Source organism: Arachis hypogaea, chromosome 10 (genome assembly GCF_003086295.3).
Source record: "Arachis hypogaea cultivar Tifrunner chromosome 10, arahy.Tifrunner.gnm2.J5K5, whole genome shotgun sequence".
NCBI classification, from domain to species: domain Eukaryota; kingdom Viridiplantae; phylum Streptophyta; class Magnoliopsida; order Fabales; family Fabaceae; genus Arachis; species Arachis hypogaea.
Window position 1 is genome coordinate 111,963,349 of NC_092045.1, and position 18,139 is coordinate 111,981,487.

The 18,139-nt window shown below is 32.9% G+C and overlaps 2 protein-coding genes across 3 annotated transcripts; both read right to left on the minus strand.

The window, feature by feature from the left end:
* Positions 1 to 2,910, minus strand: LOC112716627 (uncharacterized). Its single transcript, XM_025768577.2, has 5 exons — positions 2,475 to 2,910; positions 2,049 to 2,282; positions 1,773 to 1,875; positions 1,169 to 1,398; positions 1 to 544 (listed from the first exon to the last, which is right to left on the minus strand). Exons 1-5 carry the CDS (start codon positions 2,849 to 2,851, stop codon positions 325 to 327), a joined length of 1,164 nt encoding a protein of 387 aa, XP_025624362.1. The 5' UTR covers positions 2,852 to 2,910; the 3' UTR covers positions 1 to 324.
* A 7,472-nt stretch (positions 2,911 to 10,382) lies between these two features.
* On the minus strand, positions 10,383 to 15,566 carry LOC112716628 (CDPK-related kinase 7). 2 transcript variants are annotated; one of them, XM_072205491.1, is made up of 12 exons: positions 15,483 to 15,566; positions 14,235 to 14,774; positions 13,487 to 13,617; positions 13,281 to 13,322; positions 13,074 to 13,182; positions 12,775 to 12,853; positions 12,393 to 12,689; positions 12,202 to 12,317; positions 11,661 to 11,768; positions 11,525 to 11,587; positions 11,272 to 11,439; positions 10,383 to 10,982 (listed from the first exon to the last, which is right to left on the minus strand). In XM_072205491.1, exons 2-12 carry the CDS (start codon positions 14,766 to 14,768, stop codon positions 10,845 to 10,847), a joined length of 1,785 nt encoding a protein of 594 aa, XP_072061592.1. In that variant the 5' UTR covers positions 14,769 to 14,774; positions 15,483 to 15,566; the 3' UTR covers positions 10,383 to 10,844. The 2 variants fall into 2 exon arrangements, with proteins under 2 accessions (XP_072061592.1, XP_072061591.1); XM_072205490.1 differs by having other exon boundaries at positions 15,148 to 15,488.
* Positions 15,567 to 18,139: the final 2,573 nt, after the last annotated feature.

Below are 18,139 nucleotides of genomic sequence, written 5' to 3' on the forward strand. Positions count from 1 at the left end.
TTACGGAAAGAAAAAAAATCCTTGATTGGAATAATTGAGAGAGAAATGCTAGAATACATAAAAGCAAACGATAATGAAACCAAAGAAGAAAGAAAATAGGTGGCCTCGTCAGCTTCAGAGCGAAATAATACATGCATTTTAGTGAATGAATCTAATTTTAGTTCTAACTAACCTCAAAATTTACAACATGAACTAAGAAGACTCACATTTCCCCTTAGTCCCTTACTCAGCATTTCTTCCCAAAGATTTGGGGTTATGCAATGTTTCTACCTAATGTGGATTGATTACAAAGAAATTGTAGTGTACTTTGTATGCATATAGGTGTTAGCATGGTTCATCTGCTGTGTAGACAGGTATTTGCCAAACTTTTGTGTTCTTTTTGGGATCATCGGTGAGGCTAAGATCCGTGTCATCTTCTTTGAATGTTCTAATAAACGTTTTTGCACCCATCATGATAAGCCTCTCCACCATGAATAACTCGTAATTGTTCTCTATCAAGGGATCCAGGAGATAACTGTAGTTTGAAGAATATGCCATTTTGTACCTGCAAATTTCAATTTGCATCATCATGAACATCAATATGACTGGGTAAAATCAAAGAACCAACCACAATAGAATTGTGTTATATGTTCTTATAGGCCATGGAATGGAACACACACACACTCCATCTATTGGATAGGGTGTGGACTTAAGTGATGTGCAAACTGTATATGAACACAACATTTTCACAGCAATAAGTGAACCAATAGAAAGCAGATACAGCATATGATATATCCCAACTTAAGAGAAAATACCTAGTCTCATGTCTCGATGAATGCACACAAAGAAACAAACACACATACACACAAACACAGAAACATGCATGCAGATGAAGTCTTCAGTTTCACAGCTATGCAGATTAGTATGATACAGCTGTTGGACCGTTTGATAACTCCAGATGTAATTCTAACCTAGAAAATGACACACATAAATCCAGTATGTAATGCACATCCTTTGATGATTCCTGAGTGACAAGTATTTCATATTTATAACATCAGAAAATTGAAAAGATCAACATCATCCAGTGATGAACACAAATACTCTAGATGATGCCATATAGAATCATATACTATAATACCTTTAACAAATTCAATTTTCTAGGAACCCATATGCACAATAGAAAAGTTACCTGACAGCAAGTGGTGAAAAAAATCCAGGAGTCCTTTCATTTGAAGCAATAAATAAGGTTCTTCCAGGAGGGACCCACTTTGCGATTCTGCAGAGTATAAATTCCGCTCGTGTATCTCTGTCAAGGTGAGGATGCAGGCTCCTTGCTACTCCAAATCTGTCCTTCCTGGTTTTTATTTTATCCCCACGACGGACATGTATGGCATCATACTCACCAAGTTGTGCTTTGATCTGTGACCAGTAAGAAGGTCAGAAATTGAACAGTGTCACATAAATGAAATATGCAAGCAGGGATTCAAGAAGAATCTAGACAATAACATCCAACCCTTTGCATGATTTGAAAATTTTCACAAACAAACTTCTCACTCACTCACCCTAAACCTTAAATTCTCATCTATAACCTCTCAAAAGGAAGAGAAAAGGTGTATTATAAAGCAATGAAGACATTTGGCCACAGAACACTGTAGGCAAACTCTAAAGTATATTATAAGGGACTACCATTCAAGTAATAAACATCTTACAAAATATGAAAATTCAACGTATCTAGCATGAGAAGTTTACCAAACTTAAAGAGAAACTTTAAAGAGATTGCGTGTCAGGTGGACCTTTTCTGCTGCATCTCTTAGTTTATGTGCTGCCATTGATGGCAGAAACGAGTATGGCAACATTATAGCACTACGGTTGTTTCGATCCTTGCATTCCATAAACCTGAAACACCATCATTACTCATATATCTCACGAAAATTGGAAATTTTCAGAAGAATAATTTCTACTGAGAAGTACTAATTAAGTTCCCAGATAACTGCCAAATATTAGGAGGAATCCTGTATGTACATGGTCTCATAAACATAAATCCCTAGGCATGATTTTACAATCCCTACCAAGAAAGAGGGCTAGCGGTTCTGTTGATAAGCAACAGAGTCGAATAGCGACTATCTTGTTTAAGCTGGAGGCGGCTAACACCCTGCACATGTGCAACTCCCCTGGCTCCCAGCTTCATGGTGGTTTCCAGAACACGATACCACTCCTTTGAATTGTCCAAAATCACAGGAAGAGTCTCGGACATCCTGTCCACGTCATACAAAGAGTCCATGGCGCAAGAACTCCCTGCCCAGCTATAGCCACAAAAAACGAAAGCTAACTAAGCAATGCAACATAAAAATAATAAGAAAATAACAAAAACACAGTTGCAGATGTAACAGTTTCTATAACTGAATCACGATAGCAAGAGCAGCTGCATCAACGAGAAAGCAGATTTAAAACCATGACAAGCGGACACATGAATTGAGTAATGAGAAAGAACTCACATTTCCTCGGAAGTAGCATTGGCAAGCGAATGATGAAGGATTCCTTTCTTGTTGTGTATGGGGTTGATGCACATCCTAGACGGCATGACAAACGTTCTTTGGAGGAAGAAAGCTTCTTCGAGGGCGCAGCGGAGGCTTGATTCCTGGTGGCCCAAACCCTCGCAGGAATCGCAGTGTTTTCCGGGGCAATCGATTCTGTGTCCCCAGTATAGGTACTTTCGGTGTTGCGGAGAATTGGGAATTGAAGAAGTGGTGGAGAGGAGAGAGAAGATGAGGAAGATAATGGCAATGGCGGTGACTGTTGCTGCTAGCACCAGGATCGGGGATCTCGCTGATTTCGTAGCTTTCGATTTCGAGAACCCTCTCTGAATTGCCATCTTCACTCAAGTATTGTCATCAACGCTTTTGGATCTATCTTCACTTGAGTTATGAGTTTAAGATATGATTTAAAAAACATGTTTAGATTATATTATAATTAATAAAAAATACTATTTTTTATTTCAATAAATATATTAAAAATTTAATAAATAATAATTTTATAAAGTAGACTAATATTTGTTGAGACAATGGATAATTTTAATGCATGGATAAAGTAGTAAAGCAAGAATACAAATAAACGATTGTGTAGTCAATATAATACATGTAAATTGGTAACTAAATGTCATCTAACTTATCTTTTATAATAAATTTTAAATTTTTAAAAATAATTTATTTTTATATTTTTTAAATTAAATATTAATTTTTAATATTTTTTAATAAATTAAATATGACCTTTTACCTACTATACCAAATTAGCAATGGACAATTTTTTTGGTACTTATAATTTTAGTGTCAAATTTGTCAAACTTATTTCTTATAATAAATTTTAAATATTAAAAAATTATTTATTTATATATTTTTTAATTTAAATACTAATTTTTATTTTTTTTAATAAATTAGATAATTATATATATTTTTTTTTTGGTTTGCACCAGGGTATCCATGACCCTCCCAAACAAGCAAGCTCCATTCCCATCCTCCAGTGAGTATCGAACCCGGGAGAGATGGTTAAGGGACACAGACCCTCATCCATCTGTGCCAACTTGCGTTGGTATTAAAACTATTGCCATCAATCATCATCACCATAATTCATTATCCAATCATGTGAAAAAATAACTTCATATATATATATATATATATATATATATATATATATATATATATATATATATATATATATATATATATATATATATGTATGCAGTGAGGATGTACTTTAGATTATTATAATATGAAAAAATAAAATAATATTTTAGTCTCTAATATTTTAATTAAATTTTAGTTTAGTTTCTAATATATATTTTAAATATTTTATTTTTATTCTAAAAAATTTTAAACATATTTAATATTATTTTACTGACAAATTTGATACTAATAGTTAACAGAATAACGTAAAAATTAATAATGTTATTAGTTAAGTCATATATTTCTTCATTTGTTAAAAAAATATGACCAAAACTTTTTTTATAATATTTCTTCTCAATTTTCTTTTATAAGAAATTCCAAATTCTAACAATCTTCAAAATAAAAATATATATATATTAATGATCATTGATAGATTAATTTTAATTACCTATTGAAATTAAATGTTATTAATTCTTTAATATGCAATTTGTTTATATCAAATTTAATGGGAATAATAATAAACTTGTGAAACTTTTTAGAATTAAAATATGACGTTTTGTTGTGATAAGGCATGAGGTGGATGCCCATTAATGTTTGGATAGCTAACTTTTTCAAGTGAAAAGTTTAGACTATCAAAGGAAGACTGAAGTTAATTCCTTTTGACAATTTACCTTTTGTATGCCTATAAATATGAGGCTAAATCTCAAGCAAACACACATCAACAATAATAAAGCAAATTCTTTCTCTCTTTCTCTCTTTTCCTTATATAAAATACTTTTTTACTTTCTTCCTTCTCATAATACTAATATAATATTAATATATTATTTTTATAGTAGTACAATAGTATTGGTAAATAGTGATAGTAGTATTTTTTTATTTATACTTTATATTTGTTACCTCTTATTTATTTATTTATTTAGTTATTTTACAACACGTTATCAGCACGAAGCTCTAACGAAATTATTAGGAAGACTTCAGGTAACAAATTTTTATTATGTCGAATCTCTTTCATCTTGAATATAATGCTTTTGATATATCTGAAAATAATTATTTACCATGGATATTAGATACTGAAATCCATCTTGATTCAATGGATCTTGAAGATACCATTGAGGTTGAAAATAATACATTCCAGAAGGATAAAGATAAAGCCATATTTTTCCTTCGTCGTCATCTTGAAGTATGATTGAAAAATGAATATCCCACATTAAAAGATCCTGCAGATCTGTGGAAAGACATTGAAGAAAGGTACAATCATCAAAAGACGGTGATACTTCCTCAAGCCCGATATGTTAGAGAAAATTTTCTCGACCTTCCATGTCTCGAATGTGCTCTTGCAGCAGCAGTATCGAGAAACAGAATTTAAAAATATTCTGAGTTAATTTCTTGCTTTCTTGTTGCTGAACGCAACAATGAGTTACTCTTAAAGAATCATGAAGCGCGTCAAGTTGGCACCGCCCATTTTCTGAAGTAAATGCGGCAAATCATTATCCCAGAAGAGGTAAATGACAAGGTTTTAGTAGCGAGAAAAAATTTTGGAAGGAAAAGAAATTATGTTCACAAGAAAGGATCTCACCAGAAGTGGGATAAAGAAAGAAACAATGGGCAAAGTATATTAATTAAGGATAAATGCTTCCATTGTGGTGGAAAGGGTCATTGGTCACGTACCTGTCGTACCCCAAAGCACCTAGTTGATCTTTATCAAGCATCCTTGAAAAAGGATGACAAAGGAAAGGAAACAAATTTTGTTTCAAATGATAAAAATTCCACCACTCATTATGATGTATTTAATTTCTTTGAGGATCTTGAAGGAAATATTGGTCATTTGAGCAATGATGGAATAGTTTAATATGTGTGTTTGTTAAGTATTCATGTGAATAATTTTTACTGTGCATGTACTTTTGCTCATTTTATTTTTATTATTATTATTTGTTTTTAAAGAAAAATGACAAGGACATATCCTGAAGATATTTGTCTTGCGGATAGTACAAGTTCGCACACTATTCTTAAAAGTACTATATATTTTACCCATCTTGTGCCAAAAGAAGAAAATGTTAATACTATTATTGACTCAGGCAATGTGATAGAAGGCTCCGGAAGAACTATAATTTTGTTTCCTGAAGGAACAAAATTTATAATAAATAATGTACTATTGTCTACCAAGTCTCGAAGAAACTTGTTGAGCTTTAAAGATATTCGCCGAAATGGATATCATATTGAAACTATGAATGAGTGAAGTCAGGAGTACTTATGTATCACAACTCATAACTTAAATAAAAAGGTTATACTAGAAAAGTTACCATCACTTTCATCTGGGTTATATTATACCAAGATTAGTGCAATTGAATCACATGCCATTGTAAACCAGAAGTTTACTAGCCCAAATGAATTCATAACTTGGCATGATAGATTGGGTCATCCGGGAACAACCCTGATGAGGAGAATTATTGAAAACTCTCCACTAAAGAACCAGAAGATTCTTAAAACTAGTGAATTTTGTTGTGCTACATGTTCTCAAGGGAAGTTAATTTTAAGGCCATCACCAGTAAAGATTGGATTTGAGTCCCCTGAATTTCTTGAAAGGATTCAAGGTGATATATGTGGACCTAGTCATCCACCATGTGGATCTTTTAGATATTTTATGGTCCTTATAGACGCATCTTCGAGATGGTCACATGTGTGCTTATTATCTTCTCGCAACTTGGCGTTTGCGAGATTATTGGCTCAAATTATTCGATTAAAAGTACAATTTTCAGAAAATCCAATCAAAGCAATTCGTCTTGATAATGCTGGTGAATTTACTTTCCAAGCATTTGACGCTTATTGTATGGTTAATGGAATAAGTGTTGAACATCCAGTAGCTTATGTTCACACACAAAATGGGTTAGCATAATCACTTATTGAGCGCCTCCAATTAATTGCTAGACCCTTGCTTATGAGAATAAATCTCCCAACTTCGGTTTGGGGGCATGCTATTTTACATGCTGCAGCACTTATTCGTTTGAGGCCAACGTGTTACCATCAGTTCTCTCCTATGCAACTAGCTTTTGGCCAGCAGCCAAATGTCTCCCATTTAAGAATATTTGGGTGTGCGATATATGTTCTCATTGCACCACCTAATCGTACCAAAATGGGACCCCAAAGAAAATTGGGGATATATGTTGGATATAATTCTCCCTCTATAATGAGGTATCTTGAGATACAAACTGGAGATGTATTTAAAGCACGGTTTGTGGATTGTCATTTTGATGAATCAAAATTTCCAACATTAGGGGGAGAGAATAAGTTTCCTAAAAAGGAACTTAATTGGAATGCATCATCGTTGATGCATTTAGATCCTCGATCAGGGCAATGTGAACTAGAAGTTCAAAAGATTATACATTTGCAAAGAATAGCAAATGAATTGCCTAATGCATTTTTCGATACAAAGAGGATAACCAAATCTTATATACCAGCAGAAAATGCCCCCAATTCGAATTAATGTCTCAGTAGGACAAATAGCCACTGAAGCAAATACGCGCCAGAAGCGTGGCAGGCCTGTCAGTTCCAAAGATAAAAATTCTCGAAAGAGAAAAGAGGTAAATACTATTCCTGTTGAAAAAGATATAGTAGAGACACCTGCAGTTGTCCAAAATTCTGATATAATTTTAACGTCAGAAGACGTTCAGGTACCTGAAAATTGTGAAAACGACGAGATCTCGATAAATGATGTCTTTACAGGAGAGAAATGGGACCGAAATAAGACAATTGTCAATGAAATATTTGCATATAATGTGGCATTAAATATCATGCATGAAATTAAGGATCTTGAACCAAGATCGGTCGAAGAATGTCGACGAAGGAATGATTGGCCAAAATGGAAAGAACTCATGAAGGCTGAATTAGACTCACTTGCAAAACGTGAAGTCTTTGGACCTGTAGTCCGTACACCTGAAGATGTAAAACCTGTTGGATACCGATGGGTATTTGTGAGAAAACGAAATGAGAAAAATGAAGTTGTGCGCTACAAAGCCCGACTTGTGGCACAAGGTTTTTCACAAAGGCTCGGTATAGATTATGAAGAAACGTATTCCCCTGTAGTGGATGCGATAACATTGCGTTATTTGGTCAGTTTATCTGCATATCATAAACTGCATATGTATTTAATGGATGTGGTAACAGCCTATTTGTACGACTCATTAGATCGGGATATCTATATGAAAGTCCCTGAATGACTAAAGATATCTAAATCATCTAGTGAATATTCGCAAGGGTTATACTCAGTTAAATTGCAAAGATCTTTATATGGTCTGAAGCAATCTGGACGAATGTGGTATAATTGTCTTACTGAGTATCTGGCCTAAAAACGGATTCAAGAATGATGATATCTGCCCATGTATTTTCATAAAGAAAACTACATCTGGGTTCATTATAATTGCTGTGTACGTTGATGATTTAAATATCATTGGGACTCCTGAAGAGATTCCAACAATTATAAAAACTCTAAAAGAAGAGTTTGAGATGAAAGATCTTGGAAGAACTAAATTTTGTCTCGGCTTGCAGATCGAGCATATAAAAAATGGGATCTTTATTCATCAAACAACATATATAGAGAAAATCTTGAAGAGATTTTATATGTATAAGTCACATCCATTAAGTACCCCAATGATCGTAAGATCTTTGGATGTGGAGAATGATCAACTCCGTCCTAAAGAAGAGAATGAAGATATCCTTGGTCCTGAAATACCATATCTTAGTGCAATTGGAGCGCTAATGTATCTTGCTAATAATATGCGACCTGACATATCATTCGCGGTGAATTTACTAGCAAGGTATAGTTCCTCTTCAACCAGAAGACATTGGAGTGGAATCAAGCAAATCTTTCGATATTTTCATGGAACGGTTGATATGGGATTGTTTTATCCCTATGGATCCAAGTCACAACTAGTTGGCTATGCAGATGCCGGATACTTATCTGATCCACATAAAGGTAGATCACAAACAGAATACCTGTTCACATATGGTGGTACAGCTATATCATGGAGGTCCACAAAATAGACGATAGCAGCAACATCCTCTAATCATGCCGAAATACTAGCGATTCGTGAAGCAAGTCGATAGTGTTTTTAGTTTAGGAGTTTGATCCAATATATTATGTCATCATGTGGACTCCTGTTTGAAGATAGCTCCAACTGTCCTGTTTGAGGATAATACAGCATGTATTGCTCAACTTAAAGGCGAATATATCAAAGGTGATAGAACAAAGCAAATTTCTCCCAAATTCTTCTTCACTCATGATCTTCAAAATCAAGGGACAATTGATGTCCAACAAATCCGCTCAAGTGACAATCTGGCAGATTTATTCACAAAGTTATTTCCAAAATCCTCATTTGAAAGATTGGTACATGAGATTGTGATGCGTCGATTTTGAGATGTTAAATGATGTCGACAAGAGGGGGAGACTGTACTCTTTTTTTCTTGGTCAGATTTTTTTCCCATTGGGTGTTTCTTGACAAGGTTTTTAATGAGGCAGTCCCCATCACTAAAGGATATTGTACTCTTTTTCCTTCACTAAGGTTTTTTTCTCACTTAATTTTTCTTTAGTAAGGTTTTAACGAGGTAATAATTCTAAATGGTCATCCAAGGGGGGAGTGTTGTGATAAAGCATCAGGTGGATGCCCATTAATATTTGGGTGGCTAACTTTTCCAAGTGAAAATTTTAGACTATTAAAGAAAGAATGAAGTTAATTCCTTTTGACAATTTACCTTTTGTATGCCTATAAATATGAGGCTAAATCTCAAGTAAACACACAGTAACAATAATAAAGCAAATTCTTTCTCTCTCTTTTTCTTATATAAAACACTTCTTTATTTTCTTCCTTCTCATAATACTAATATAATATTAATATATTATTTTTATAGTAATACAATAGTATTGGTAAATAGTGATAGTAGTATTTTTCTATTTATACTTTATATTTGTTACCTCTTCTTTATTTATTTATTTAGTTATTTTACAACATTTTCAAGGTTTTTGAAACTAAAATAAAACATTTGAAATATTACGAATTAAATTAAAATTCAATTGACTAAAATAATACTCTATCCTATAAAAAAAACTTATCTGACCAATTTTCTGTAGAAAGAATTTCTTTCAACTTCTTAGCCATTCTTTTCTTTTTTATCAAATTTTAGTTTTATTTTTTAATATTAATTCTCTTGCAAATTTAAACTTTGGAAAATTTCTTTTGTGAAAAATAAAATTAAGGGAAGTATAAACATTTACTTAAACTTATTAAAAATATTTACATTGTACATATTTTTCATTAAAAAATAATCTTCACTCTTTATTGTAACATTACTGTTCAAAATATACATATATTACTTAGTTGTGAAATACGTGTAAACGTTGAACTGTTTGTTGGTATGATGAAGCTGACACAACATAATTAAACAGAGTCCACTCACAAAGGAAGAAACTTTGCCATGCTTCTTTTGTGAAGAAACAAGGGACCATTGAAGCAACTACTTCTCTGTGCTCTCTGCCTTGACCCTACTCCTATTATGCTTCTTTGAAAATGAAAGGGATGTTCTAAACAAGCATGCACACAAAAGTTAAACCAAACAATTAATGATATTCAATTCATACAGCTAAGGAATCTCATCATATTACTGGACTCGTTTAAAGATATCATGAAAGGGATGTTCTGTCATTTGTTGTTTTCTACTAACAAAATGACCATGAACAATGCTGCAAAAATATCATGTTTTAAAGCAACTCACTGAATTGGCAAGAGTTTATTGAAAAGTGGCAAGGGTACACAAGGGACAAACCCAAAAAACACTAACTCATTCTTTTTTTTTTTTTTTGTAGAGTAGTTCCTCTAGTCTTTTAAGTACAATCAGTGCTCTACTTTCATCTGTACAACTTACAAGCTTCTAACTCCCAGCACCACCAATCACTGACCAGAGTTAGAAATAGCATTGAGGAAAAAGGGTTTGTTTTTTATTGCATAACTCTGGACAGAAAGATGTTGCATATAATAGCTTCAGCAGCAGCATCAAACTTTTAGGCATGAAGGATCCATCTTTTTTGCAGTCAAGATCAACACTATCATCTTCTGATGGTGTTTTTTTTCCTCATGAGTCATGCATTCAAATCCCCTAAAAAGATTTATGGCCAATGATGGCAAGAAAAAAATAATAAAGACCATGTATTAATTCGTGTCAAGCTTTGTGAAACGTGCGAGAAGAAGCTCCGTGCAGAAGCCTGACGAACCCCAGGAAACTAAGCTTCCCATCCGAGTGTCTTATCCAATCTTGGAGTACAACATGGACAGGTACTGATGGACTAAGCCCAAGTTCCTGGAACAAATCAAATTACAAGGTTTGGTATTAGTACCATTATGCATCTTGTAGATAACTTGCTGATCAAGAATATGATCAGAGGTATCTAACTCATGAAAAGATTCAAAGGAGTTAACAGGAAAAGCAAGGGAAAAAATCATCACAAGGACTTGTAGAGAGGAACAATTATAACCAGCAATTTGAAATCCAATTGTTTTATAAATCACTCTTGGGAATCATTAACATTGCCAGGATCAAGAGATATTGGTAAATGATGACAATTGATATTGCACAAATGGAATAATACCGATGCTAGCTCTTCGATCATGATTGGCCTATTTCCATCCTTTTCGAACAGCTCATAGGCACGCCTTGCATGGTGTTCCCAGGTCTCCATTCCCTCTAGCTGATGCACACTTATAGCAGCAGCACAAAATTCCTCGAAATCTAATTTCCGATATTGGATTGAACTAACCTGAGAGATGACCAGTAACAATTCAGTCTCTGGTAAAGCAGAATAAAAAATCAGTATGAGGAGCTACAATTCTTCATAGACTTACCATGCTCACGTAATCTAAGACCCGAGAATCCTTTGAGGCATCAGTGGCACACCTTAAAACACCCTGCAAATATAAATGTTAGTGGCGGTGAAAGTTACTTGGAAAAGCAGTGCAAAACCTTATAATACATGCTCACCGTCTTGAAATTCTGCATAGAAATTGTCCCATTTTTGTTTGGTCCTAACTGAGTAAATTGTTCTCTGAGATAAGCTAGCTGCACTAATGTTAATGTCTTTGCAAGGGCCTGGAAAAATGACAAAACTTTAATCATGAGATGCATGTCTTCAAAAGGAATTGCTGAAGGTTATATCGATAAACTTGAATATTGCTTTTTCAAATAGTAAAAGAAAATTTATTAGATGAGACAAGAATAGTACAAGAGAATAATGATGATAATATGCACTAATGCACATAAAGAAAGCTCTACTACTTATACTCAATAATTATGTTACTTACAAATGCTCATTATGGCCCTAAAGTTGCTAAATTAGCTAGATTAGATTTCTAAGATTCTCTCCATTTCATCATTACCTTAATTAATCTCAAATCAAGTTTACAGCACATTTAACAATGAAAGTAGGTAATCACCAGGAAAAGAAATCCAAACTCCACAATGAGATATAACAATGAATTGAGAAAAACAAAAGCAACACTGAGTGATTGTACACATTACATACCCCTAACGCTGATTTACGTAACGATGATGAGCATATATAAGCTTTAACTTGCTTGGGGATTATCATGTCAATAGGTATCTTCAAATCATCGCAATGATTCGCCAGCCACGGATGACCTAAGCATAAAATCAAGCTATAAGAAAGAGAATTCACAACACTATAGCGGAATCCATGGTGAATAGAAAACATACCGAGTGCCTGAGCTGCAGTTAGTCTTTTTCGATAATCCTTGTTCAACAGCCTCTTTACAAAATCTATTGCATCAGCGGATAAAGAAGGCCAAGGAGCTTCATCAAAACTTGGATCTGCCTTCAGGACAGCTCGAAATATGCCAGATTCCGTCCGTGCCCAAAATGGTCGACTTCCACATAAAAGAATATAGGCAATTACACCAATGCTCCACATATCTGCTTCTGTCCCATAAGATCTATGCAAAACTTCAGGAGCTACATAATATGCGCTTCCAACAATATCATTCAACCTCTCATCTGCAAAAACTTCCACACTTAGTGCTGATTGCTTTATCTTTTGTTAATAAATCAGAGTACATAGGAAAAAGGCAACTGGCCTGACCTGGCTTCACATAGTCGGAGAGTCCAAAATCAATCGCCTTCAGAGTGGAATTTTCTTCCTTAGAAGCAAAAAGAAAATTCTGTAGCAAGAGAATAACAAGGCTTAATCATACCAATGAATAAGGACACTATTACACTAAAGAAAATGGCACATGGATAACCAGCAAAGTTAACACAACTAAAAATCATCATTCTATGACCTTGGTCACTAGTTAATCCCAATGATAAAAAAAATTACAAAAGAAAATCTATTATGAGCAGTTATCCAAGCTAAAAATCAATTAGATATCAGTTAATCACCTCTGGCTTGAGATCACGGTGAACAACACCCTGCAGATGACAATAGGCTACAACACTCAATATCTGAATCATGACAACCCTGGCATCCTCTTCTGAGTACTTTCCACCTCTGTCGATCGGAATTTAATATGATATGGTTAACAGCAAGAGAAAAAATAAACAAACCAGAATGCCACTTTCTAGTTTCTTTCTGTTGAGATTGTTTACCTGGAAAGAATCTTATCTAGCAGTTCGCCTCCTTTGCATAACCTGAACATCATGGGTTACAGTAGAATGTGAGCTCCAAATCAGTTGAGGGTTGATGCACATTTATGGAAGTTTTGCTTCCCTCATCACACTAGTTTATCTTGAGATCATAAAATTGTGAGCTTAATTCATAACAGAAGTTAAAGCAATAGGTAATTTGAACTTACTCCATAACTATATAAACATTGTCATCATCTTCATAGGCTTCATAGAATTGTACCAGGTTTTTATGCCCGGTTAAAGCTCGCAATATCTTTACTTCTCTCCTCACATCCTCAATAGCAATTGCAGTTGTCATCTGCCATACATGACCCCATTTTCATAAGAACAAAGAGCAGACTATTGAATATTTGAATTTCATTTACAACAAAATCAGACAACTGATTAAACCATAACCGTTGCATGATACTGGAATGAAAACAAATCAAACTTCAAAAGAAAAATGATGTCATTAATTAATTAATATAAGAAAAGTGCTAGAGTAGTCCACTAAAAATATACAATCATACATATCTAAAATTCAGAATTTTGCCTAGTAAAAATTAATCCTGGAAAATCTTCAGAGAGAACAGAAAGCATGAAATTTTCATAAACAGTATCCATCGGCCATCACGGAACAGCTACACCGACAAACTCTACAAAAACAAACCATGTTCCTCAAATATCAACATCCCATCAATAATGCAGTGTCGGTATACCACAAATCAATTGAAGAAAAAAAAAAGTTGCATCCTTCAGTACTTCCATAACAATATGCACAAGGTAACTCATCATCGTGTAACTAACACACAACTCAAATTATAAAATAAAATAAACTTAGAAAAAGACAGTTAACAAAACTCTAAAAACATGAAACTCAAGAGAACCAACCAAAAACCAAAGCTTCAACAATAAAAATAAAAATGAAAATGAGACCTTTGCTTTTGGGATGACTTTGACAGCAACCTCATGGCCCTTGAAGGTTCCTTTTTTACCCTTGGCAGAGCAAGTGTACCCAAAATGGCCACGCCCCACTTCTTCCCCAAGCTCATAGTGAACCAAAAACTGCTTAGAGAACCCAAAGCTCTTGTCCAATCCAACCTCACACTCACTCCCTTCAGGAATTGATGCCTCATTGGGCTTCACAGAGCCATGCCTCCTCGCAAGCAAAGCCCTTATGTGCTTTGCCGGAGAAGGAGGAGGGAATGGCCTCTTGAAGATCCTCAAAGGTGTTGAACTCACACTTGAAGGATTTGAACCTGGTGCAGGTGAGTTCTTGAAGAAGCTTGGCAAAGGGCTTGGGCTGAAAAATGGGAACTTTGATGAGGGTTTTGTGGTTTGGGAACTTGGTGTTGGTGGTGGCAGTGAAACAACCACACCTTTCTCATCAATGAATGATGAAGGGTCTTCCCCTCTTCCTCCTACTCCTCTCTGTGAGGTTTCAATGGGTTTTCCATGGCAGAGTCCCATGAGGGGCTGAAAACCAGAAGCAAAATCCAAAATTGGTAGCTGAACAGTGAGAAAGTTTAGATTTTTTAGATCAGTTGGAGAAGAAAATGAACTACTTAGAGTGAGGAACCCAACAAAAAAAATGAGAGCTTTTTCTGAAGCTGTTAAAACACCTGGAAGAAGAAAAAAAAAAGGTCTTTTCTTTTTTTTCTGGGTTGATCAATGAAACCCAGAAAAGATCAGAAAACTTATCATTTCAATTGTAATAAAGATGAGAGAAATTTAAGAAGCTAGGGATATTATTGATAATGTAAAATCATGTGAAGGAAAAAGGAACAGAACAAGGCCTTCTTGTGAGTAAGTAAAGAATAATAGAGAGGAAACACCACCAAGAATTCACCTAAAGAAGAAGCAATATCTGTGAGTAGAAGAGGCAAGGAATATGATGCTGCTAATAGAGTAATAGTAGAAGCAGCTTATACCAAATAGAACTTGGTTAAAAATAACAAATAAAATTAGAGAAGAATGCAGAAGTGGCAAGGAAGAACCCCAAAAAAAAAAAAAGAAGGATGAAAAAAAGTGAGGCAAAGATGCTTAGCAGACTCTGCAAGAAAAAGAAAAAGAAGACTGAAAAAAAAAATCCAATCTTTCTTTTGCTGCTTTATGTATTGTAAGCCTTCTTTTTTAAATTTTTAATTTAATTTTTTCTATGAACTTAGGAAGAGAAAAACACACTTTATTGGAGAGGGTAGTGTTGGTTTCTTCCTTCTAATAATAATAATAGTAGTTAGTGGGGTTAGTTTTGGATCCTTCCAGCCTGTCCTTATTGATCCCAAAAAACAAACCAAGATGAATACTGTATACATTTCATTTCATATTCAGAACTTTGTAATTTGATATGTTAAGGAACTAATAATCTATTTATTTATGTATTTAAGTTCTGAACTTTGACCTCACTTTGTAAAGCTATGAAAAATTGTCTTTTACTGCTTTTAAAAATTAAAATAAAATAATTATTAATTTTTAATGGCAGATCTATTTTTTTGTTGATTACCAATAAAGAACAAATTAAAGCTGAATGCATATGTTTATTTGATGAGTTATTATTTGGCTAATTTTTTTTATATTGGCTAAATATAGGTGTAATACATTGTTATGGGAAAATTAGGTGTTTTTTTTTATATAGTGTTTTATTCAAATCGGACGGTCCGTTTTGTTTGATAAAAAAATAAACTACAAATCGGAGGGTCCGATTTGTTTGAAAAATAAAATAAACACGAAATCGGAGGGTCCGATTTGTATTTTTTATTTTTTTTAATTTGTTGAAATGAAAATCGGACGGTCCGGTTTCAACATTAATTTTTTTTTTATTTTTGAAATTACAAATCAGACCGTCCGTATTGTAATTTTAACTTTTTTTATTTTTTTTTCAAACTGAAAACGGAGGGTCCATTTTCTGCTAACACCATATATATGTAAAATATCTCTCTTCTCCATATTGTTGTATTACTACATTCTCTTCTCCATATAAAAAATCAAAAGCGTTATTTTTTCATATAGCAATTTTTTTTTCTCTATGATTATGTCGGAGACATATTGCAATCTTTATGAATATAATTTTTTTTTATTTTAGGACATTAAGTTTTGTGTTACTGTTACTACTACTAACATGCATGTAAGAAGTTGCAGATAGAATGTTCCAAGCAAAGAAATATAATAAACTTCATGTCAGAAAAAACCATGGACTACATTCCATATACCTGTAAACCAAGAACTGGATTTTATTTATTTATTTATTTTTTGTTTAAGAACTTTAAAAGGGGAAGCTTTCAAGGACTTACAATGATTACATAAATATATAATTTAGATTTAAAAAAAAAAGGTGCCTAATAAGCTACCAATGATATGCTCCTGTAATCAATTGTGAATCAATGAGATATATGGATGAACTATCAAAACAATTTTTGTTAGGAGTTTGAAGAGTTTATATGAGTGATATTATATACAATACTTATTTAAGTTATAAAATATATATATATATATTTTTTTTTAAGTTTACCCAATTTTTAAAGTTTAGGTGATATCACATTTTCATATTTAACAATAGATTTTATTAAATAATGTTCTAAAATATTGGTTAAGAAAATTAAAATAAAAAGTTTTAACTCTTTCAATACATTTTCAAATTAACTAAAACTTGTAAAATTCATGTTTTTATTCAAATTTCCTATTTATAATGTGTTTAAAAGGTAAATCACTTGTTAACAAAACTTCTATAGTTATTTGTCTATATATTTTGTCATATTTTTGTGTCTTTTATTTCTATTGTCACCTCCACCGTTTAATCAAATCAACTAACCACAGAAACTAAAATGGGCATCTTATAAATTTAACCAAACCAAAAAAAAAGAATTATAAATTTAATTTAAGAACAAAAAAATTATTTTAATCCTATATATTCTATAATATACTTTGCATCATTATTAATAATGTGCACAAATGATGCTAAGTATATTAGATTATGGTGGAAATTCAGGTGTAGTCGACTTCACATAAAGTTGATAACTAATGAAAGCCGTTAGATAATTTGACTAATTTGACCAAATCTTTATCTAATAACTCTCAACTATCAACTTTATGTGAATTCGACTGTATTTAAGTTTTCACTTTAAATTATATACTTGAATAATTGTAGAACGTGAGAAGTGAAAGGCATTAATTTTTGAAGTAGTTTTATTCATTCATTTGACATTTTGAAGCAGTGTTTGAAATGATAAATAAATTAATATAATTAATTTTGAGTTTTGCACATTATATTGCTGGATGCAGGTGACCTAACTTCCAGAAAAGCACATACAATAACGTTGAATATTAAATCATATCATCGTCCAATAAGAGAAAATTTCAAGTTTCTTTAATTCTCTCACTGCATGTTTCCTTATCTCAAGCTCAACTTGTCAATCACTACTTTTCATATAATATATTGGTTTAATTCTTTCATATGCATCAAAATTCCCACCAAAATATAATTTGAAGAAAGGTTTATTATAAATTTAACCTTGCTAGATTATTAATTTGAACTTTGTAAATGAAGAACTAATTATATTATTAATCCCACATTAGTTTCTGGCTGTCAAAGGGGACAGTATCCGCTACATGAGCCGCATATTATTATTAGCAATTTATTAGCATCGTCAATACTCAATACAATAAATTCCCCCGTATATATTAAGAAAGTACTCGCATAAAGATACTTAAAATATTTTTTAAAAAATATTTTTTAATAATTAAAATTTAATTTATATAATTAATCAAACTATTAATTTTTATTAAAATTAGATTAAATAAATTAATTTAATAAAAAATTTGGTAAACTAAATTTTAAACTGATT